The sequence below is a fragment of the Uranotaenia lowii genome, chromosome 1 (genome assembly GCF_029784155.1).
Source record: "Uranotaenia lowii strain MFRU-FL chromosome 1, ASM2978415v1, whole genome shotgun sequence".
NCBI classification, from domain to species: Eukaryota; Metazoa; Arthropoda; class Insecta; order Diptera; family Culicidae; genus Uranotaenia; species Uranotaenia lowii.
The window spans coordinates 81647160-81673237 of record NC_073691.1 but is presented as its reverse complement, the minus strand read 5'-3'; the positions used below and the strand labels follow the sequence as shown (position 1 = coordinate 81673237).

At 34.5% G+C, this 26078-nt stretch overlaps 2 protein-coding genes across 2 annotated transcripts in view; one reads left to right on the top strand and one right to left on the bottom strand.

The window, feature by feature from the left end:
* LOC129749487 (heparan sulfate glucosamine 3-O-sulfotransferase 6) overlaps positions 1-18765 on the top strand; it is a 146780-nt gene extending 128015 nt beyond the window's left edge. The window contains exons 3-4 of the mRNA XM_055744462.1: positions 1068-1351; positions 17181-18765. Coding sequence (XP_055600437.1) covers positions 1217-1351; positions 17181-18149 — 1104 coding nt within the window. The 5' untranslated portion in view covers positions 1068-1216 and the 3' untranslated portion in view covers positions 18150-18765. The remainder of the gene's footprint in view (positions 1-1067; positions 1352-17180) is intronic.
* On the bottom strand, positions 12432-13164 carry LOC129749507 (uncharacterized). The gene is made up of 2 exons (XM_055744485.1): positions 13101-13164; positions 12432-12915 (listed from the first exon to the last, which is right to left on the bottom strand). The coding sequence occupies exons 1-2, from the start codon at positions 13113-13115 to the stop codon at positions 12610-12612; spliced, it is 321 nt and encodes a 106-aa protein (XP_055600460.1). The 5' UTR covers positions 13116-13164; the 3' UTR covers positions 12432-12609.
* Positions 18766-26078: the final 7313 nt, after the last annotated feature.

Here is a 26078-nt window from a genome sequence, read left to right as displayed (position 1 = left end):
CTGATTTGAAACGTGACTCTGATCCTGTATTTAGATCCTAAATCATGATCCCGGTAGTAACCTCGAATCCTGAACCTGGATCCAAATTCCTTATTTCGGATCCTGATCCGGATCACAGGTTTAAAATTATTGATCCTAATCCTGATCATGAATTCAGAGTACTTGATCCTAAATAATCCTCGGTCCTGATCCCGGATTCAAATCCTGATCCAGGATCGTGAACCTCGTTTTCGAATACTTGCTGATCCTGGACCCTGCTTTCAGACCCTGATCTCGGACCCTGAACTCTTAATTTTCGGTCCTGTTGTTGACTCTGTATCTTGAATCCTGATCCCATGTCTCAATATTCGATTCTAGAGCCTCGGATACTGATGCTTAAACTTATCTCAAGTACTCAATCTAATCCTTTATTCTGGACACTGGATCCAGATCTTTTATCCTGGATTGTGGATTAATAAATCCAAAGGAGTTATATTTTGTGAGCTGGGAGCCATTCATTTCGGTTCAAAAAACCGTTTCAATTTTCCTGTACCAGTACCTACTTGTGGTGTAAAAATGCATATTAAAAATGAACACTTTATGCAAATGGTCGAACATATTGAACACTCTGTAGTTAAAGTGGCAAATTTTAACTGTAACTTATCAATAGAATGATATAATATTTGAATAGTTTTTGGAATCTGTCATGACCTACATACTACATTCGGCATAGCATACTTGAGTGAAGTGAACTACAGATGGCCGGCCTTCGACCAGACCGAACTGAGCGCCATTAGAAAATTTAAAAACAACCGAAACTAAATCTCGAGTTATTCATATCCTAGATCGCAAAACCGTATACAAATGATTAAAAGGAATTCCTTGAATTAAAAACTATTGATTCTAGCCCATAAACTTCATAGATTTTATTTATAGATGAATATATTTGCACATGAAGTTCAAGTGTCTCGAGAAAATGCTGATGGCGTTCAGTTCGGTCTGGTCGAATCCCGACCAGATAAGGTCCAACATTCTTTGCCCTGTAAACTTACATCTCTAACTTTGTTCCCCACTTTCCGTCTTTTCAGATCCAGTTTTAACGTTGACGGTGGCAGTTATCTACTTCGCAGAAAGTTCCAACAGTGGCTGCGTTCGCTATCATCTTCATCATCATAGCTCTGCTTCCGGTCCGAGCCAAAGTTCATTTGGCGGCTGCCCGGGAAAAACAGTATCAGGAATGTTCTACAAATGGTATGCTAATCTGAGTAATCGTACAATCGCGATTACCATCGTCGTCTGCATCTGTATGCTGTACGTGTCCTACACATTCAACACATGCCTGATCGCCAGCATCAACCGAACATGGAAAAGGGTACGTGCTTTTGAATTAAGTGCTATGTATTTTGGAATTTCCCTTCTTCGAAGCGTTTTAACCCTGAAACCAAAACATCCCACTATGGCATAGGTCGGCAACCTGCGGCTCGCGAGCCGCATGCGGCTCTTGGGATGTAAAGCTGAGGCTCTTTGGCTGACAGCGCAAATATTAAATATTCTTTAAATAAAATTAAAAAAAAAAGTTGCTTTACCGATAATTGAATCTTGTAACCTGGAACACGGATTTTTATAGGTTCAGAAGTATAGCTTCGAAGATTGCATCCGTTCTAGGAACAAGCGGAAATGACCAAATGGCAAAATTGGATTCTGTTGAATCCAATTTTACAATTTTTTGCTTTTCACTGTTTCAAGCATCAGCATAGAGATCAAGATTTAATTTATCATAAATATTAAATGCAAACACTAACTGTTTTTGTTAAACAACAAAAACTAAAATAAACTTATTTATTTCCAAAATGCATGTTTAAATATATTTTTTTTTAAATCGATCACAAAAATTTAGCTGTTGCTAACAGGATAATCAAAGTATTTTTTGCGAAAAAGTAGTTCTTAGATAGTTTCTGTTTTGTTAATAAAACACGTAAACCTCATTATTTAAGTTTTAAGTTTTCCCTGTTTTAACCGGGCTTGCCCGGATTTTTGAAAGAAATTGGGAAATGCCCAATCCTGTCCGGTTGCCTGGATATAGAGGGAATAAGCCTAGTTTTCTTCCGGATTATTAATTTTTTTGCGAAATTCCAAATCTTAAACTTGTTAAAACAAAATCAATTCGCATGTTTTTTTTTTAATTTTGAGATAAGTTGTGCCTTGGTAAAAATTATTTTTCATGTGTTTATTTTTAAGCTTTTCTCTTACATTTTTATGACACATAACCAGATTTTTGCTAACTTTGCCCGGTTATTGGTCGGTTATGAGTTTAAAATTTAGAAGCCCAATGCCCGGATTTGCCCAGCATGAATACGTACACAAAAAAAAAACTGTAGAGCTTACTCAAGACACAAAGAATAAAAAAGTAAATAGATACATGGAATTCAAATTAAAAATTCCAAAACTATGGATTGAGAATCACAAATTATAGTTTATCATCTATTCAAACTAAATCAGAGAGAGAGAATGAATGAAAATTTCAATTCTTAAAATCTATTGGAAAACTTAATCACAGGCTAAATGCTTGTAATAAATAAATTGATCTTTACCCCCCGATCCAGTTTTTTTTTATAATGAAATTGTATGTATTTAAAAAAGTAAACCTTTGAGTCTTTGAATACATTTAAAATTTTATGTCTGATGCCTGTAGCCAAGATTTGCAAAGCTCTCAAATTTTGAACAAAGTTTTATATTTCTTGCATTTTTGATTTACAGTTTATCATCGTTGATTTACTTCTATTATTTTTGTTTCGATTTTTTAAAAGTAGGCATCCTTGAACTGATCTTGCCAGTTCAAATTGGCTGTTTCTTTACTATTTGTCACAAATTTTCAATGTAGGCTACGAAATTAGATTTATACTGGTCATAGCACAGATTTTTTTTTCAGTAATCTAAGTTTTAGAAAGCACTAGCTGACCCGTTGTGCTTTGCTACACCTTCCGGAAATAAATGTAATTTGTAAAAATTTATTCAAATTTAGATTTTAGAGAGCATTTTTTTAAATCAAACCTCATAATACTTCAGAACCAACAACTTTGAAATGAGAGCTGCAGCTGCAGTTCTGAATTGCAATTCAAAGATGGTATATATTATTTACTGAAACTTGAACTCTAAACTCGTTTTTCAAGATCTGAAATTTGTACTCTGTACCCAAAAAAAAAACCTTTTTAAATATGGTCCCTTCTTTGAAAAGCTCTTTATCTTAAATTTACATGGGAGCTCTCCCATCTTTTTCAATTTTGTCCTCCACTGCTTGAAGAAGGTAGGCAAATTAAACCGGCTCGATACCCAAACAGCTCTTATCACGGTAATGAAAAATATATTAAATTAGTTATGTATTAAATACAGTGCCAATTTCTTTTTTTTTAAATAAATTTACTACGGTAAATATATATATATATATATATATATATATATATATATATATATATATATATATATATATATATATATATATATATATATATATATATATATATATATATATATATATATATATATATATATATATATATATATATATATATAATTATATATATATATATAATTATATATATATATATATATATATATATATATATATATATATATATATATATATATATATATATATATATATATATATATATATATATATATATATATATATATATATATATATATATATATATATATATATATATATATATATATATATATATATATATATATATATATATATATATATATATATATATATATATATATATATTTAAAAAAAAATATCAGTTGCATTACTAAATAAGTTCTCAGCGTTTTTTTTTTTAATTTTCTCTTTGAAAGTCAAATATTCAAAAATGTTGGCAAAAACAAATTTCTAAGTTTACATTTGTCCCGTATATTGAGGCAAGTGTCATTGCAAAGCTTATTTACAGATGCGTCAGAGTAATGGTTTTAAAATGGATTCCTGCTTTTTGTTCTATCAAGTTTCACTGATATAGCTGCAGTATTCCTGCAATATAAATTTATGTTTGTTACTCCACTTTTAACGAATGCTGTTCAAAGGGAATGACCTTCATTTACAAAGACATTTAAGAATTTTCAATAACCTTTTCAGTTTCAACATTCGGAATACCCATTCTGGTCTTTCCAACATATTGAATCATTTTGAAGATGAATTTCTTAAAAGTTCGACGTTTGCCCTTGCCCCACCGTGTAAGTTGACAGAACGGAATATTGTTTTTAACATTTTAAGGGTATACTAAAAATTTCTCTTAAAAATTTTGCTTCCAGTTGAATATCAGTTCTAAAGTCTCGCTTTTCAAAAAAGAAGCGGATCAAAAGTCTCTTATATGCAGCCATGTAACACAAAAACACTTTTCATGTTAAGTACGCACTTGAATTGGTATGTAAGCAAAAAGTACGATGGTTATTTCAGAATTATTTGAAATAAAAAGCTCCCACCTTCATTTTTAATTCGTTTCAGTTGTGTATTTGGGCCGAAGTAACAATTTCTAGAAGAAAACATAATTTTTAATTTTTTTTAACAGAAAAAGTTGAACGTTTGAACATGTTCTAATGTTCCTTGGATGAAAATTCGAATGCCACCTACATTAACATGAACTAAATATGGAAGTATTTTTCAAATCTTTAAATTGGTTTTGATTCGATTGATAAAATACCAATCCGTGTCACATCTAAGCGTAATTTATTACCACGTGCTGTGTACAAATCTAATAAGCAAGCAAAAAAAACACATCTAGGTTGCATATCGCCCCCACGTGTTTGAGAAACAGGCGCCTTATTGTTAAATTTTCCAGCAATCAATGAACAGTGTGCTTTGGTTACTATCCTCTTGCGACGACGTTTGCTCGCCCATGGAGACGAAAAACAAACCCCTCAGAGAAAATATGCTTGGTTGAGAAATACGCGCCAAAATATTCCTTCTGATCAGTATGCTATGCCTGGGTTACTCGCGACGCCTCGACCATAGAGACGAAAAACAAACCACCCAAAGGAAAAAAAAATCTCAAGAAAATGGATGTCATGACTTTAATTTGTTTCGAAAAATTACAAATTTTGTATGGAAGCCTCTCCTTTCTTAAGTCGGATGGAGTTTTGACTATTACAGAAACCATCCCCGGCCTCAAAAACCCTCAGATGCCAGTTTTGACGATGATCGGTTCAGTAGTTTTCGAGTCTATAGGGAACAGACAGACAGACAAACATTCATTTTTATATATATAGATTAATAAATAATCTTCAATGTATTGAATTTCATTCTTTATTCAATTGGACGTATAATACTGAAGAATAACATGTGACATAATATGAAATTTTTAAAATTTTCCAGATTCAGGAAATTCTGAAGACTCGTTCGCTTTACGTCATACTTTTTTGAAGTTCTAAATTTGTTATGGCATATATAGCAAGTTGAGATCAAAATATTTCAGGTACAAACCTTCAGTTGAATTTAGCCTCATACTAATGGATTTGTGAAAGGATTTGTTAAAACTGGGGAAATGTCATAAAAACCTTGATAATTTAAAGTAATTTTTTCCCTTTACAATGTTATTTTTAAAGCTTTTCTTTGCCGAAGAAGTTATAAATATTCTTCTTATGTTAATATGTTCAAATCATATACTTTAACATCTTCCAAAGTATTTATTTAAGCTTGATGTGGACTTTTAATTTTCTTGACCCGATATTGGCAAAAGCATTAAAATTGATATAAAATCGAACCATGTTAGAAGAGTTTGCGATCTAGAGGAGAATCCATGTTCTTATTGGTTATTAGAAAAACATTTTAATGAAATGTCCAGGATTTAGAAAAAAAACTCTAATGGTTTTTTGTGAAACTCATGTTTCCTGGTCATTCATATATTTTGTGTTTTTTGTATTAAATACAAAAACAATAATTCTTAAATGTGGCTCTTTCAAACCCTGAAATTTTGAAAATTTCAAGTTTTTGGCTCTTCCGACTCAAAAGGTTGCCGACCACTGCACTATGGGGTTTGAGGCGGCAAAAAGTCAAAAACTGAACTTTTTTTTTTATTTTTACTAGTTAATAACTTATTATTTAACTAAGATATCCCCAATTTTTCAACTCATTATCTTGGATACTGAACGCTCCACAGACATCAGACTTTGAAAAAATGAAAAATTTATATGATGAAGAAACAAATACAAATTACATATCTCGCATGAGCTTTCATTACGTCGTACACAGTAAATTTTTTTGACTATTACGTGTCACTGAAACTGCAACCTTTAAAATAAATCAACCTGTAATTAACAAAACCTGTAATTGTTTTCCTTGAAAGTTAATGAAGATTCATTTATTATTACAGCAAATGTCCTGTAAAAAAGTTGTACACTGAAAATCAAATGTCACTTAATTTGTTTTTCGACCTGTAAAATTACGGTAAATGTCCTGCTCCTTTTTGTTACATGACATTTGCGTAATTTTACAGGAAATAATTTTTGCTGTGTATGAAACAAAATGTAAACAAAGAGTTTTATTACGAAAAAATACAAAAACTGACATAAACTAGTCGCAACTTCTTTCCATTGTGAATATTTGTAGCCTGGACAACATATTCTATATGTCAGATATAAATTTTAAAGTTGTTTTGATAACTTTTGCAGCAGTTTTCTGTGAATTCATAAGATGTTTCATACGACGTAATGAAAGCTCACGCGAGATATATTTCTATGGAAAACATTTTTTTTTCCAATTTGAAGTACACCATAAGAAAGCTTATATTAAAAGCTTTCAAAATTTTTACACGCTGATTTGATCTATGATAAAAATGAGTAAATTAACATCTTTTTCAAAAATCAAAAACTTTAAAGCCTTAGCTAAAAAAAGCCCCGCATTGCCTATACTTCGTTTCACTTTCAAGATCTTGTTTTAGGTACCAAAAATACAATAAAAGAGTATCCAGGTACCCTTAAGCACCGTTTTTAGAATTATAGTCAAATAAAGCTAACAGCTATCATGCAAATGGGTATTTTTTACCCATTTATGAGTATAAATACAACAAAGTTGCTACTGATTTGTCAAAAAAATCATTTTTTAATGATTAATAAATCATTTCAAACATTTTTCTCTTGAGTTTCATGAAATTTTTCGATAATATTTATCATTTCATTACACTAGTTTACAAAATTTTAAAAAAAAATCGTGAACTTGATTAACTGACCAACATTTTGAATGTAAAATCGGGCGCTGAATCCGAAAATGAAATTCAAAAAAATCTCAGTAGAACCGTTTATGAGTTATGCTCCAAATATGATTTTTTTAAAAATTTAAAAAAGTTCTTGTACTTAGATTAAAATATCTCGGACGGCATAACAGTAATTTAAATCACTCTTTTGCATATTGAAGGTGAATAAGTTTTCCATCGATCATCTGAAAACTGTTTTTGCGTTTCACCAACAGTATTGTTGATATTAGTGACTTTATGAGAAAAAAACTTATAAAAAATTTTTTAGAGAAAATTTTGTTTCAACGAAAGTTTTAGACTCGATGGTAGCACTTAAAAAATCTGATTTTCTTTTGCGCTTAAATGTCAATTTGAAACAAAGATTTCAAGTGGTTATTTATCAAAATCGGTTGAAAATTGAAGAAGTTATGGCTACTTTACCATAACTGAAATTTTTGTAGTTTTTTATAATTTAACGAACTGCAGTACACTTATCATAGTATAGGAAGAATGAAACATGTTAAATCTCACTCGCTCCAAGTCAAAATTATTTATTAGCTTACCAGAAGGTCACATGCCAAGTTTCAGGAAGATCTGACCATAGGGAGGGGTTGCTTAAGTCTCAAACGTGAATAAAATTTTGAGATATTTCGCCCGGAAGGAACGAAAAATACTGGTTTTTCATAAATAACTTTTTTCATCACTAGCTGATTGTTTTTATGGTTGATTTTATTAAAGCCTAAGTTGAGACAAATATTTCACCCGGAGACTGTAACTCGATTGGATTTGAAACAGAAAAGTTATTGCGGTTCAAAGGCAGCAAATTTTGTCCAACACGCAATGAGTACTTTTTACGCATTGCGTTTTATACGACAATTTTCGACCAAAATACAATCTTTGAATCGCAATAACTTTTCTGTTTCAAATCCAATCGAGTTACAGTCTTCGGATGAAACATTTGTCTCAACTTAGGCTTTAATAAAATCAACCATAAAAACAATCAGCTGAATGATGAAAAAAGTTATTGTTGAAAAACCAGTATTTTTCGTTCCTACCGGGCGAAATATCTCAAAATTTTATTCACGTTTGAGACTTAAGCAACCCCTCCCTATGGTCAGATCTTCCTGAAACTTGGCATGTGACCTTCTGGTAAGCTAATAAATAATTTTGACTTGGAGCGAGTGAGATTTAACATGTTTCATTCTTCCTATACTATGATAAGTGTACTGCAATTCGTTAAATTATAAAAAACTACAAAAATTTCAGTTATGGTAAGGTAGCCATAACTTCTTCAATTTTCAACCGATTTTGATAAATAACCACTTGAAATCTTTGTTTCAAATTGACATTTAAGCGCAAAAGAAAATCAGATTTTTTAAGTGCTACCATCGAGTCTAAAACTTTCGTTGAAACAAAATTTTCTCTAAAAAATGCGTTTTTTATAATTTTTTTTCTCATAAAGTCACTAATATCAACAATACTGTTGGTGAAACGCAAAAACAGTTTTCAGATGATCGATGGAAAACTTATTCACCTTCAATATGCAAAAGAGGGATTTTAAATTACTGTTATGCCGTCCGAGATATTTTAATCTAAGTACAAGAACTTTTTTAATTTTTTCGAAATTTTAATTCTAATAAATTCTTAGGAAAGTTCGAATTTTTTATAGACATTTATAAGACAAAATAACACAAATAACAAAAATCACATAAAAGACAAAAATGACAAAAATGACAAAAATGACAAAAATGACAAAAATGACAAAAATGACAAAAATGACAAAAATGACAAAAATGACAAAAATGACAAAAATGACAAAAATGACAAAAATGACAAAAATGACAAAAATGACAAAAATGACAAAAATGACAAAAATGACAAAAATGACAAAAATGACAAAAATGACAAAAATGACAAAAATGACAAAAATGACAAAAATGACAAAAATGACAAAAATGACAAAAATAACAAAAATGACAAAAATGACAAAAATGACAAAAATGACAAAAATGACAAAAATGACAAAAATGACAAAAATGACAAAAATGACAAAAACGACAAAAATGACAAAAATGACAAAAATGAAAAAAATTACAAAAATGACAAAAATGACAAAAAATTACAAAAAATACAAAAATTACAAAAATGAAAAAAATGACAAAAATGACAAAAATGACAAAAATGACAAAAATGACAAAAATGACAAAAATGACAAAAATGACAAAAATGACAAAAATGACAAAAATGACAAAAATGACAAAAATGACAGAAATGACAAAAATGACAAAAATGACAAAAATGACAGAAATGACAGAAATGACAGAAATGACAAAAATGACAAAAATGAAAAAAATGAAAAAAATGACAAAAATGACAAAAATGACAAAAATGATAAAAATGACAAAAATGACAAAAATGACAAAAATGACAGAAATGACAAAAATGACAAAAATGAAAAAAATGACAAAAATGACAAAAATGACAAAAATGATAAAAATTACAAAAATGACAAAAATGACAAAAATGACAAAAATGACAAAAATGACAAAATGATAAAAATGATAAAAATGAAAAAAATGAAAAAAATGACAAAAATGACAAAAATATGACAATCACAAAAATGTCAAATATGACAAAAATGACAAAAATGATAAAAGACAAAATTGTCAAAAATGACAAAAATGTCAAAAATAGAAAAATGACAAAAAATTCAAAAATGACAAAAATTACGAAAATGACAAAAAATACAAAAATGACAAAAATTACAAAAATTACAAGAATTACAAAAATTTCAAAAAGGTAAACATGACAAATATATTCAAAATTACAAAAATGATATAAATTACAAATAAGATAAAAATGACAAATATGAGAATAAGCTCAAATATTACCAAAATGACCAAAATAACAAAACTAGAGTGACAAAAGACATAACTGACAAAAAAAACTAAAACTACGAACATAACCAGTTTTTTTTGTAGTTTGTTGCTTAAATATCACCAGAATCTAAAAATTGAAAGCAAGTTTTGTGTTTTACAGCCATTGTTTCTTAACCGAAGGATCGATTACAACCAGTGATTGAATTTTGCTGAGCATGAATTGATCAACCTTCTCTCGCTCACTGCTTTACTCGGAAGCAAAGGTTGCTTTGAGGCAGCGAAAACGACAAAACCGATGATGCATACGCTCTCAATATGGCCCGCCTTCAAGAAGCAGTATACATTCGAGGCAGCGAATCCAAAAAACCAAACGAATGGCTCTCTCTCATCTCCTGTTACAAGCTTGAGGGAAGCAAATTCAAAAGGAAGAGCGAACCCGAGTCTCTTCGTTTGTGCCTGGATCGAATGCGTGAGGTTTTTCTGCTATTGCTATTATTGCACAGCAACCGCACGCAGGCAGCCAGTTTTTTCGTTTCTTTTTCCTCCCCCCTCTTTGCACTACACGTTGCGGGCCATGCAACGCAATAAATTCCGTTTTTTTTTGTTGTTGCCTCAACCTTTGCGGCGAGATTGAAGATGTTCTCCTCAACGACAGCTATCGGCTGGAGTTATTCAAATTCAAGAACGTAAATGAGTATGTGTGCCTCGTCTTCTTCATGCATCATGTAGCAACCGAACGTTGAGAGAGTTCGTTCGGGGCAGCAAACGAATAGTGTCTCTCAGAGCAGATCCTCCTCATGGGGGGAGGTTTGAATGAATGTATATGTATCGTCTCCTGTATAGCTATGCGAGGCCTCAAAGTGTGTATTTTGAATGCTTCTGATGAGAAAATTGGTGAGGATTTCAATCACTGATTACAACTGAATTTGAACGATAAATTCCCCTTTTTATACGAATAAATTTACGAACAGTTGAACGCTTACGAAAAACAAGCATGAAAACAAATTTGTTTCTTTTTTTTTGGGTTTCTGCGAGCTGCATTATATTGTGAATGAATCCAGCGATATTACCGTTAGCACAGATGTATTGTTGCGCATCGAGGAATTCCGAGACTAGCCGTATGCATTACAACAATGAAAAACATTTTAAGTTAGAGTTTTGTACATTTTGGAATTTTGCGCTTGTTTAAAAACAAACGGATCAATGAGTTGACTGTTTGATAAAGTGTGAATGACCCCGCTATATTTAAAATAAAAAACTCTTCAAAATTGTATTGATCATAAGAGTGTGTCTTTTAGCTTTTCTGAAATTTCGAATTCCAGAGGTCTAAAATGTTTGTTCATCAATAGGCTTCTTATATTTAAAATCGTTTTGCATCGCATAGGAAGAAAATATTTTTGAAAAACCTGAAAATCGACAATCTCTGAACGAAATATGAAATTTTGATAGAAAACCTCTAATCAAAAATACTGACCTTGAAAAGATTTTGAATGAAAACCCGAAGAACCACCAGCGGCTTTAGCGTTGTGGTTAGGCTTCAAGCCATCAACGCCAAGGTTCATGAGATCGAATGCCGGCCATGGGATACGTAGGACACTCGCTGTGGTCTGGTGGTTTGAGCTTTGGGAAGACACTACCCATCATAACCTCCAAAAATGTACGTATAGAATTATGGAAAGAAAATCTCTTCAAAGAAACATGACATTTTGCTGAGATCCTATGTGTGTGTGTTATTTTTTTAAAGCCGTGAGTCCCTTTCGGTGCGATGCTTCACTAATTCTTTCGCTTTTTTCAATGTTTTGATTTGGGTGTGTTATAAGACTGAGTCGATTTGGGGTCACTTTGGATTTTCACAAACCCTGGGGTCTCAATAGCTTCATTTTGGTTCAAAACTCATCCATGTTTTTTGCATAATTTTTAAGTATCGTTTTCATAGTAAATTTGAACTTTTGAGTTTGTAAGGGGAAATTGAACATTTTGTTCTGAAAAATCAACATCTTTTTGTTTCTTCTGTGCAACCAAACCAGCTTATGGTTTTTGTGCCAATTTTCCTCAAGGGAAATTTCCCGCTGAACAAGTTAGTCGAAGACAAAAAATTTCGGGTCTTATTAGGCAAAAATGTTAATAGCTATTTAACAGGGGTATGTCTTTAGACATTGAAAAACAATAAATTCAATGGTCACAAATCGTCTCAGTCTGGTGTGTTTTTACACCTTCCATGTAACTAACCTGTATGCATTCGACCGTCTAAAATTTAGTTGTAGACTCCTACTTGCTGACGATACAGCATACCAAACTTAAATCTTAAACTATATTATTAAATACGCCTGTAAACATTGCTTCAACAAATTTATTGAAAATTTACTATAATTTCAAACAAAAACACAATCGGAAAAACAACATTTCAACAAACAATGACACAATAAAGGAAAGTCAAAATGCACTTTGTAACAACGGTTGAATTTCTCAAACTATCGACGGCTTCAGGGTTCTTGGTGAAATTTTAAGATGAAAATAACCGACTAGGCGCTGCTTGCGCTTGCGCTTGGGGCCTTGATGAAAAGAACCTTGTAGTGTCTTTCAGTTTCCGGAGCAACGTATCTCTTCACAATTTCCGGCTTTACGAAACGAGGAACTCTAGCAGTATTTGGGCTAGCACCAGCATCATCTGCGGCTCTAGCTTCGGCTTCTGGAGAAAATTTATAGTAGGAAGCGTGCCTCTTCACAATTTCCGGCTTGATGATGCGACGCAATCTAGCGAAATTAGCGCTAGCATCAGCGCCTGCACCTAATTCGAAGGCTGCCATCGCTAAGAAAGTCAATAGTAACTGTAAAATTAAAAACCACTTAAATCCATTTTCTTGATAAACCAAAATTTAATCCAATAATCTGACTAACATATTAATCTCTTGCAATCCTACTAGGTACTAGGTTAACTTTTTATTATCCCTTATGTGATTATTTTTAAATCGACCAACCATCCAAAACTTTTAAAAACCGGTAGGCAACTCACCATTAAAATTCGCATCTTTCCGTTTAGCTGTTGCTGCTGTTCCTAGTAAGAAGAATCAATTTGAACTGATATTGGTTGCAAAATTCTGGGATCTTTTATATGCAGAGATGTTAAAATCGCGAGTCTACATACTCGCACTTTGCCCTTCTTTGCAGAACGATTTTATTTCGTTAAACTCAATCTGCAATGATGCTATCTAAAGTTCAACTCGGAAAGCATCAGGAAGTAAGCTTCGGGTAAACTCGGCAGGAGTAAACAGCAATCGGGGGAGAAACATCAGCGAAGCAAACGAACAGTTCAGCGAATTAAAGAAAAAATCGTTTTCGTTCGGCAGCCGAACACATCAATCGGACAACGCATGGGGGCGTGGCTAAAAGTGATAGATACAAGGGAACGGGAAACGAGCGAGAGGAGGGTGCGAGGAATGTTAACTCGGTCCGTCGGGCAACGATCGCTCGTGAGCATTCGTGTACGGTAAGCTTCGTTCTGTTGTTTCATTGGTGTGATTTTATTCCTGCGAGGAGGGGAAAACATCAACTCGGAACTGTTCTCTTTGTTTTGTGTGCAATCACGTCATGATTGGAACGAAGATAAAATCAATCTGCACACAACAAGTTAAACTCGGAAAAAATCAGCCGAATGATTCTTTCCGAGGCGAGTTTAAACACCGCTGTTTATATGTGCAAATTTCGAGAAAAAAAAACTAAAGAAACGTGTCCAGTAGGTTGCTCAGAATTGCATTATGTTCAGAAAAAAGTTGTACCGATCAGTAAGTATTCGGGACTTACCTATGAATAATTTTTTTTCACTAAGAAGTATTCGGATGAATTTGAATATTCAAGAAAATAAAAAAGCGATTGTTTTTATTATCTTTTTTTGTAAATTTGATGAAAAGATTGATCACTGTAATTTATGTTTTTAACTTAATTTATCGGCCTTATCGGTGAAAAGTGATGTTCTTTTTAGTAAGAACATCTTAAAGTTATGAAATTTTATAGAAGGATAGAAAGTTAGAAGAAATGAAAGATGGTGAAAATGAATGGGAAGAATTTATTAGAAGCATTATCATCACATACCAAATTGTTGTTCGACACGGACCAACTACTATGAAGTGGTATACTGCCGCTAATAGCAAGTCCGTCCCATTTGCGTTTTTATCATTTTTCAGATTATCGCTGGAATCACTTTAATTTTATCTGTAGTTTCAAGAGAAAACTTTGTTTTCAGCACTTTGTTCGGATGATCATTGAAAAAAACCTCAAGTAATTTTGTCCCATTGAACGAATAATCGCAAGTCGGTCCCATTTGTTATAAATCATCGCATGTCGGTCCCACAGCCATCAGGGTCCAGCAAATGATTTTCAAACGAATCAGAACAAAAATATAATCCTTATAAAGCGAAAATCTTTCATTAGTCGTTGCCGTGACAGATTCTGTTGATTACTTTGATTAAAAACCGCATACAAGTGCCGAATTAAGTTGGACTTTTTGTGATTTTTCAATGCCGTTTTTCTCATTTCAACAAAAACGCAAATGGGACGGACTTGCTATGAGCGGCAGTATATACAGATAGAGTTGCATCTTCCACCACACATAAGTAGGCCAAGCGTGGTTCGTGCCAAAAACGGAAAACTTAAAGTGCGAAGGAACAAAAAAAATGGTATGTGATAGATCATGATCTATCAAAATTTTGATCACGCATTGCGAAAATCCGAGCTACTCGCACGCAAAGCTGGCAAAATCGCTAAAAGTTGCCAAATCAACCGTTACAAATGTAATTAAAGTGTTTGGAGAACGACAGCCAGGAAGTCTGGATCGGGGGGAAATCGAAAACCGGAAGCCGCTGAGACGACAAAGAGAGTTGCCGGTAGTTTCAAGCGAAACCCTAACCTCTCTCTCCGAGATGCCGCAAATAAGCTGGGTGTATCGTCTATAACCGTGTATCGAGCCAAAAAACGAGCCGGACTATCGACTTACAAGAAGGTAGTGACTCCAAATCGCGATGATAAACAAAATACGACGGCCAAAGCGCGATGCCGGAGGCTGTACACGACGATGCTGACGAAGTTTGACTGCGTGGTAATGGACGACGAAACCTACGTCAAAGCCGACTACAAGTAGCTTCCGGGACAGAAGATTTATACGGCAAAAGGAAGGGGAAAGGTAGCAGATCTTTTCAAGCACATGAAACTGTCAAAGTTCGCGAAGAAATATCTGGTTTTTTCCTCTTTTTTTTTTAAACTAACACAAACACATACAGGATCTCAATGAAACTTGATGTTTCCTCGAAGAGATTCCTTTTTCTTAACTTTAAGCGTACATCTTTCGAGGATATGATGTCTAGCATCTTACAAATGCTAAAACCACCAACCCATGGAAAGTGTACTTTGTATGCCGTGACCGGGATTTGATCTCATACCCGCTGGCTTATAAGACTTGAAGGCTATCCTCTACTCCACGGGCTGCTGCAACTAAATACAAGCAGCTTTCGGGGCAGGAGTTTTATACGGTAAAAGGAAGGGAAAAACTAGCAGATATTTTCAAGCACAAGAAACTGTAAAAGTTCACGAAGAAATATCTAGTTTGGCAAGCCATCTGTACCTGTGGCTTGAAAAGCAGCATTTTCATAGCTTCCGGGACTGTCAACCAAGAAATTTACGTGAAAGAGTGTTTGAATAAACGTCTGCTGCCTTTCCTGAAGAAATTCGATTGTTGCGTACTGTTTTGGCCGGATTTGGCATTCTTCTTTGGGTTCCCAAGGACAAGAACTCTCCCAACACGCCAGAGCTCCGCCCAATTGAGAAATACTGGGCTATTGTCAAGCGGAACCTAAAGAAGACCAAAAAACTGCTAAGGACGAGCAGCAGTTCTAGGCAAACTGGCTTTCTGCGGCGAAGAAGGTGGACAAGGTGGCTGTACAAAATCTGATGGCAGGGGTTAAGCGTAAGGCCCGGCAATTCGGATTTGGAAAAGCGGAAGCCTAACTGAATATTTTCCCCGAATTTTATACTAATTAAACTTTAAAACGAAATTTAATTTGATTTTTTTAAATAAACGATTTCACCGATTTACACGCGTTTTCCCTTGACCAAATTTTGACTGTATCACCCTTTAAATAGGCATTGGATTTTTGCAAACTTTTCTGTGGGTGTAGTTTCTTAATCCCGCCTTACATGTACACGCACAGCATTGATCGAGCGGTTCAATTCATTCATTCAGGGGCATTAAAACGTTTTTATTTTCTTTCCTTCAGCCATACGTAATGTGGTTACGGTGGGAGGTTCATGCCGGCGGTTTCAAATCGAATCATCGCCGCTGACGTTAACATTTTATGCCAATGACGTTGAAATACTGAAAACTCCTGATTGAAGTAAAGACTGAATTTTTGATGCACCTCTTTAATGTCTTGATATGGGTTTGTTATAGCACTCTGCATACAACCTGTATACATTAAACCTTGCAATAATTTTCGGTTGTAGCCTTTGACTTACTGATGATACGATACAACACGCCCAACTTTAATCTAAACCAACTATCGTATAATACATGAGCAAATTTATTTTATTTTTTCTATAATAATAATCAAAAACAACAGTTTGACAAAAAATAAGCACAAATTAGAAAAGTCTATATGCACGTTGTAACAACGATTACACGGATTCTGTAAAATGCGCTCCAGCTTAAGCTTCAGCTTCATTCAACGATGCCAGCATCGGTTAAAGCCATAGCTCCAAGGTTCTGGAACGAATAGAAATTGGCAGACGCGGGCCGAGGGATATTTGGGGTCTTGATGAAAATACTCGCGTAGGGGCTCACTAGGCACGCCAAAAGGAACTGTAGATCATCCCCAGAGTTCTTAAATAATGATATGTTAAATGCTAAAACTCTATACACAACATTTGAAATTAATATCAACTATCCATTTCAACAGTTTTTGGATCACAACCCCCTTTGAAACAAACTTCAAGTTGCTTCCTTCAACTGAAGAAACTTCTCTAAACGCCACACAACTTTCTTAGTGCAACTACCAATTATCTCATTTAATGTTAAACTTTTTCTATTTCTGTTGTCACATTACAGGCACACATAGGCTATACAACAATGACGACGCCTACGGAGGAAACGGAAGCCCCCCAAATCAAAATCCTTGGCTCGATAGTGCGTATCGTGCCCCTTACGGGCGATAGCATCGATTTTGAATCCAAGGGACCGCCGAATGCAACGGATGGATCGCCCAAGTATCGTTTCCTGCGACAGCAAGGTCTACGACCTTCTCGACACCTTCCGGATGCACTGATCATCGGGGTCAAGAAAAGCGGAACCCGGGCATTGCTAGAATTCATCAGACTGCATCCGGATGTCAGGGCGGCGGGATGTGAGGTACATTTCTTCGATCGTCACTATTCCAAGGGCCTTCACTGGTACCGGCATCATATGCCGCCGACCATTGAAGGACAGATCACAATGGAAAAAACTCCCAGCTATTTCATCACGAAGGAAGCTCCCAAGCGGGTGTACCACATGAATCCTAGCACCAAGCTTCTGGTGGTTGTGCGTGATCCGGTCACCCGTGCCATATCCGACTACACGCAGGCGAGAAGCAAGAAGAAAGACATGAAACGATTCGAAGAGCTGGCCTTCCTGAACGGAACATCCGGTGGAGTAGTGGATACCAATTGGGGACCCGTGAAAATTGGTGTTTACGCCAAGCATCTAGAAAGGTGGCTGGAATATTTCCCGCTTTCGCAGCTGATCTTCGTCAGTGGAGAACGCTTGATCGCTGATCCTGCTGTTGAAATTGGACGTGTTCAAGATTTCCTTGGCCTCAAGCGGGTGGTCAATGAGAAACACTTCTATTTCAATTCTACCAAAGGCTTTCCATGTCTGCTGAAATCCGAAGAACGATCTTCGCCACATTGTTTGGGCAAAACGAAAGGTCGAAATCACCCGCGAATAGAACCGCAGGCCGTCGAGCGATTACGAGAATTCTACCGGCCATTCAACTTGAAGTTCTACCAACTCACGGGAATAAACTTCGGGTGGCCCTGAGAGCTTTAGCACACCAATTTAACCGTAGATAGGTGTAAATACGTAATGAATTATTGAAATTATAAACTGTGTAGTTCCTAGCTAATGACACGAAACCAAAAAAAAAACAGAGATCAAATCTCACGGGCTACACGGACCAGTGATCATTCCCCCCAAGAGATTGAACAGCTCATTTTGAGTAGACAGGTTACTATTATAGTGTTTTCTAGTGCGTTTGTATTGCTTCCCTTAAAAAGAAACCAATTAGGACAAAACAGACCAACACTTTTCGAAGGAAATGGACTGCAAAACAGTAGTCAACATCGATTACCTGATTTTGAAAGAAAAATTTACCAATCCAAAACAAAAAAAAACATCAATTAACTCTCTTAAGATGGGAGGTAACTCAAACAAAAAAAAAGTAGTTGATTTTGGAAAGCCAGCAGCCAACTGGCGCTGATCAGCCAAGACAAACTAAGTAACTCGCACAAATTTACTGACTACACGTACACACCATAATTGCACAACTCTGAACGAATCGACTCATAGCATCTTGAACGTAAAAACCAATAAAAACTAAATCATTTTTAAGACTTCGAACAAGTTTGAGGTGGGGTCAAGGTATTTCTAGGAGAAATACAAACAATAAAATACAATAATAAGTTGTTCCGAAATCGATAGATTAGAGTATCACATCCCTCTCCATCTTTGATCCACAACACACAACTGGTAAAGGTAAATGATGTTACGGGTGCCGATTAGCCTATGCCTAGAGTGAAGCTTTGTGTCCGGTTTGTGTTCTTACAGCACATGTTAAATTCTGCACAGAGTGGTTTTCCATTTTTTTTATCTATCTCACAATGAGTATAAACCGCGAAGAAATTCAAAATCTTCCCTCCTACACAACCAAATCTATGAAAATATACTTCTTTTTGGTGAAAATGTCTAGAAAATCGATTGGACATAGTTTCAAGTGCCGCACTACCTTATGGAAGGAGATATAGGGATATAGTGTCATTTAACCCCTAATTCCCCTTTATTTTGTGAACAATCCCGAAATAAACTTATTTGGACTTGAGAATTATGAAAAAATAGACTTGTCTTATGTGTTTTTTTTTTTGAGGAATGGATTAAAGGCTGTTTGAGCCATCGCACGTTTCGAAGAATGAAGTTATGAGTGATTTTACCCTCGATTCCCCTATATTTTCAATTAATGATGAAAAAAGTAAGTACGGACTTGTAAGTATTGAACCAAAGGAGATCTATCTTGAGTGATATTTTCTGAGGAATCCCGTGAAGGCTATTTGAGCCACCGCATGCATCGGAAAATGGTGTTATGGCTTATTTAACTTGAATTCCCCTACATTTTTCAAATAGTTCAGAAAAAGCATGTTCGGTCTTGAAAATTTTAACCAAATAGGACCTACCTTGTGTGATTTTTTTCGAGGAATTTTATGAAGGCGGTTTGAGCCACCACATGCTACGAAAAATTTGATTATGGCTGTTTTTACCCTCAATTCCCCTACATTTTCAAATAATTAAGCAATAACTCCATTTTCCGAAGCGTGTGGTAGCTCAAATTGCCTTCATTCGATTCCTCAGAAAAAAAACTTCACAATATAAGTGTCGTTTGATTCAAAATGTTCAAGTCCGAAAATTTTAAAAGTAGGGGAATTAAGGGTAAAACAGCCATAACTCTATTTTCCAATGCGTACGGTGGCTCAAACAGCCCTCATTAGATTTCTCGGGAAAAAATCACTCAACTTAGGTTTCATTTGCTTCAAAATTTTCCAGTCAGAAATTTCTGAATTAATTGAAAATTTTGGGAAATTTTGGGTAAAACAGTCAAATCTACATTTTCTGAAGCGTGTGGTGGATCTGATAGCCTGAATTCGATTCCTCGGAAAAACCACACAATATAAGTTTCATTTGGATTGAAATTTTCCGAATATGCTTTTTCTGAACTATTTGAATAATGTAGGGGAATTGAGGGTAAAACAGCCATAACTCAATTTTCCGATGCGTACGGTGCACAGTGGTTCAAAATGCGAAAAACGTGATCGTTTCTTATAACTTTTTTAGATCACATTTTAGCATATCGGTGTCTTCGGAGAAGTTTGTCAATAAAATCAGCTCTATAATAAAAAACTGTTATTTTTCTGATTAATCCCCCTACAAGTGAGATAAAATTTCTAACTTCTCTGTTATAGGTTTTAGCTCTTTGATGTCTTCGACAAACTTGTTAAAAATCATATTTTCTACAACTTTGTCTCAGATGCCAAGTTTCAAAAATAATTATTATTCGAGATATCGGCCAAATAAGAAACTTAACCTCTAAAAATCAGTTTTTTAATAATAACTTTTTTCAGTAAATTTTAAGTTTAATAAAACGTTCCACAAAGTTGTTTGTCTTACTAAAATACACCACTTTGTTGAACATTTCAAGTTTGTAAAATGTGATACTGCAGAGCTATGTTAAAAAGATTACCGAAAATAGGGCTTTTTCACGCCTTATTTTACAAACACCGGGCAACATCGGGCAGCCCGCTTTAGATGCAAAATAAAGTCGAAGATTTCGTCTACAAGATGCAGGTACAATCGTCAGTATCCACTTGTATCCAAGCGAGATACATCAATTTTACTTTTCCATGTTTGCATGAAAAACAACGATTTCTATGAAAGCACATACAGCGCATTCTACTAGGTACGTGTGTTAATTTTCTTCTAGCTTTTCCCTGCGCGATGTCAGAAGCAAAGGTTTGGAAGCGCATTTGTATTGTTAGTACAGGTTATTGTGTGTTCAATTAAAATAGATATCCTCTACAAGCTGGATATGCTAATAATACAAACGCGCTTCCAAACCTTTGCTTCTGACATCGCGCAGGGAAAAGCTAGAAGAAAATTAACACACGTACCTAGTAGAATGCGCTGTATGTGCTTTCATAGAAATCGTTGTTTTTAATGCAAACATGGAAAAGTAAAAATGATGTATCTCGCTTGGATACAAGTGGATACTGACGATTGTACCTGCATCTTGTAGACGAAATCTTCGACTTTATTTTGCATCTAAAGCGGGCTGCCCGATGTTGCCCGGTGTTTGTAAAATAAGGCGTGAAAAAGCCCTATTTTTGGTAATCTTTTTAACATAGCTCTGCAGTATCACATTTTACAAACTTGAAATGTTCAACAAAGTGGTGTATTTTAGTAAGACAAACAACTTTGTGGAACATTTTATTAAACTTAAAATTTACTGAAAAAAGTTATTATTAAAAAACTGATTTTTAGAGGTTAAGTTTCTTATTTGGCCGATATCTCGAATAATAATTATTTTTGAAACTTGGCATCTGAGACAAAGTTGTAGAAAAAATGATTTTTAACAAGTTTGTCGAAGACATCAAAGAGCTAAAACCTATAACAGAGAAGTTAGAAATTTTATCTCACTTGTAGGGGGATTAATTAGAAATATAATAGTTTTTTATTATAGAGCTGATTTTACTGACAAACTTCTCCGAAGACACCGATATGCTAAAATGTGACCTAAAAAAGTTATAAGCAACGATCACGTTTTTCGCATTTTGGACCACTGTGCGGTGGCTCAAACAAACTTTTTCGATTCATCGGAAAAAATCACACAAGATCGGTTTCATTTGCATCCAAATTTCCCAAGTCCGGACAAGCTTTTTCTAAACTAGGGTAGAAGCACTAGTTATTGAACCAGATATTGAACACTCGTTAAACATTAACCAATTAAAACAATAATATACATTTAAAAAAATAATTAAAAATTGTTGTACCACTGTTGAAGCATTTTCTACCTCTGTTCAAATTTTCATCAAGAATTTCGGACTGTTAAAGCCACAATCCCCAAAACTAGAATATTTCATCAAATTTTGGCTTGATTTTTCGACTGGATGAAGAAAACAGCCTTTTTTTGATTGGGAGAAAAATTGGATTAAATACAAATAAACGTCATAGATAATAATATGACTGTTTTCAACTAAGTCTTTTTGAATGATTTCTAGAAGAGTGGCAGTCTTTATTATCCCTATTTTCTTAGATTTTAACGAATTAAAGTGTTCAATTATTGGATCACAGAAAACGCCAATGTTTCAATTATTGAACGTTCAATCTTGCAGTACTCGTTTCGTAAAGAAATGCATGTACCAGTTATTGAACAAACATCGGTTGGTGTTTGGAAATATAAACATACTGTTTCTTGGTTGCTAGCTCAACCAAAATCGCCCCTGCAAAGCATACTATCAAGCTAAATACCCCTGAATATATACAATAATATTCAATGTTTACGTGTTCAATAATAGAGTATTTCCTGAGACAGATTGTGGTAGGGTAGCTTTTTGTTTTTGTTTTGAAAAATGTAAACACCAACTGGTCGTCATTTTGATCTTTGATGATAAGCACTGTTCAATGCTTTCTTTTAAAAACTTCTTTAATTAAAAGCATCAAAAAACCTTCATGTCACAACTTGTTATGAATTTACAAATCATTAAACAAAGAATTTATATGCTCCTCACCAAGGTGCGCTTGCAAAACCACTACAGTTGCATTGCCAATTTCAAATCGTTACTATCTGGTCATTGAACATACGTAATATTGTTGTTATGTTTACCCTACCACGATATGCCGAAAAAATGTAAACATGAGGAATCAGCTGTTCGTCTGACAAGTGGGGAAATGCCTTATTAGAACTTTGCCTGTTCAATATTTGAAACATTGTGTTCAATCGTTGGGACAAAAGTAATTTTGAATAAAAATAGTTTCAAAACATATTTCCACGGAAAAAATATATCGATTCGAAGCTGAGAGTTTAAGCTACACTATCAAAAATTTTTTATATTTATTGGCCACAAATGCGTTGAATCCCAAAGATGGTGTTCAATATATAGTGTTCTTACCCTATTTGAAAAATGTAGGGGAATTGAGGGTAAAATGGCCATTACTTCAGTTTCCGATGCGTACGGTGGCTCAAACAACCTTTGTTCGTTTCCTCGAAAAAAAATCACACAGGATGGGTCACTTCTTGTTCAATATTTTAAAGAACGAACATGATTTTTTCTTATTTAAATAAAAAAATAAGGTGGATTCCCAAGCAACCAAAAGTTCCATAAAGTGGTACCACAGAAGCTTAATCAGCTTCTGTAGGTGGTCCTAGAGAATGCTAATCAGCCCAAAATTTAAGTTCTTAAAGCTACTTTGAAGTTCGTACAGGTGGCTGTAGAGAACGCTATTCAGCCTCTAAGAGAATATCAAGGAACTTCTACGCGCCGAAAAAAAAATCCGATTGACAGATTGCTCTGACAACCAGATGACAGATTTCTGGATTGCCGGTCTACCTAGAATTTTCTCATTGACTTGAATGTTTACATAATTACAGGTATATTTTCGTGTTTACTTACTTTCGAAGCCAAAAACAGCTGCTTACCACCTCGAGATTCGATCCACTGATCTCTAGGTTAGAAGTAAAAACCTCTAGCCGCTCGACCATACCAGCTCATGCCCCATTTACTGCTCAAAGCTGTATTTAAACTAGAAAGTTTTTTGAGCTCTCTAGTTAGAGAACAATTTCTTTATGATAAATAATGTGAAAGTTAAAAATATTAACTAACAATGGACTTGCATTGAGTTAAAAAAGAAATACAAAACTTTCTCATCAGAATTTTTATTTATTCGAGTTTTTTTTCAATCGCACGTTTTTCAACACCAATAAAATTTACACACAATATTTTAAAATAAAAAAAAATTGCGACAAACCATTGCTTGTCCAGTGGCTCGGCCTTCCGGAACCATGTGAATGTGTCCAAATCGCCAGCATAGCCAAACACAGATTAAAATACTTGCCACAAGAACTACCTCCCCGGTCAAAGTTGCTGACTTTGATTGGATTCTCTAGGAATTTCGAAATGGGATATTTGGTGATGATGATCCGCATTAAAGCTGGTTGGGAGGCTTAAGAACACCGGTCTTGACCATAAGGATTTCCTATTTCGCAGACGGGAAAATGATTGATGAAGAGTAACAATTGCCTCGCTCAGGCGGAACTGCCTGGTTTTCATTATATCCATGGTGATATAAGTTTTTCCTGACCAGGTCCGGTCGGTTGCTGATGCTCGCCAAGGGCCGTTAGCAATTTTTCCTCCTGGTGGTGAAACTCACTTTCTCTTGGCTATCACAAACTATAAATTATCGAATTGCATTGAAAGTTCTGCAGATGTAAACAATCAGAAAAAAATTACAGAAATGTCAGAAATATTTGACAAACCGCTTGAAATTCTCCTAAAGGTTCCAGATGTGATCTTATGGTTCGTTAGAAAGAGCATAGCAGACACTATGATTGCCTTCAAGAAGATGTCGCATAAAAGGTCCATTGAAGTTCTATTTTTAATGCTTTAGCCCTTCAGAAGGCGATGGAAGTATCTGAGTAACTTTTACGTAATATGAGTTCCTTGAAAGTCCCGTAAAACCATTGTGCAACCAAATGTGAACTTTGGAATCCCGTGTTTAAGTTAGTATGCGACTTTTGGTTGCCTGGGTTGAGGGTAAAAACAGCTAAACCCTATTTTTCAAAACCTCATCATCATTTTTCAATGGCTCGAATAGCCTTCATTCGATTCCTAAAAAAAACTCATGTTTCCAATGCGTGCGGTAGCTCAAATAGCCTTTATTCGGATCCTCGAGAAAATCACACAAGTTAGGTTTCATTTGCACCCCAATTTTCAAGTCCTACCTATTTTTTCTATAATCAGCTATAAATTCGTTTTTCGAATCGTGCGGTGGCTCAAACAGGCTTCAATCGATTTCTCGGAAAAAATTACACAAGACAAATCAGCTGTACAGTTTTAAGGATCTAAAGCTTTAGTATGAACAAATAACGACGCCGGCACGGTCCATGAAGTCGATAGGGGGAAAAGAAGTGTAGCACATGTGATGATTTGTTTTGCAGATACCGGCTATACATCATTCCTCCACAAATCTCCTGAATCAACGCTGAATGTTTGGGAAAAAGTTAATCTGGTATGGAAAATCACCTTGGTAGACGATAGAACCACTTGAAATCTAAGCTCCTTCCCAGATCGGTAACGATTATTCCATCGGGCCGATTGCTGTCAAGAATAAAGATTGATGAATCAGCTCGGTTTTTTTTTATTATTTTCGTGTAAGCGTAACGGTGAGTAAGTTACGACTCAATCCACTCGAGTGATCAGGTTGGAAAACCAAGTCTGTTCAACTTCGCAATCAATATTTTGTGTGGGACTGCGTACTGACGTAAGACGTTAAGTTTGTGACAGTAGGCCTTGTTTTACGATTCCGTGTTTGTAATCAGGACTTCGAAAACTTTGGAGATGGAACTCAAAATCAAAATGGGTCTGTAGTGTTTAACGCAGTGTGCATTTCCTGATTTTTAAATGTGAGTAATAACCGCAATTTGCCAAGTGCTTGAAAAAGATCGTTCTCAGAGAAAGAGATTAAACAAGTAACAAATTGGAGTTACTAAAGATGCATCACATCGCTATATTTTTAGCCTCACAAACTTACTTATTTATGAAAAAATTTTAAAAAAAATGGAAAAACTTGCTTTAGACTAACGAAGTCTGAATTAAACCATTTTTTACATTGACACAAATGAAAAAAACACAAATATGATGTATTTTTTGTCATTTTTGTTATTTTTGTAATTTTTGAAATTTTTGTAGTTTTTGTAATTTTTGTCATAATGGTCATTTTTGTCATTTTTTTTTTTCATTTTTAACATTTTTTTCATTTTTGTCATTTTTGCCATTTTTGCCATTTTTGTCATTTTTGTCATTTTTGTCATTTTCGTCATTTTTGTCATTTTCGTCATTTATGTCATTTATGTCATTTATGTCATTTGAGGCAAACTAGTGGGCAATGTACGTATCAAGTTTTATTTATTTTGTTAAATTGTTCTAACAC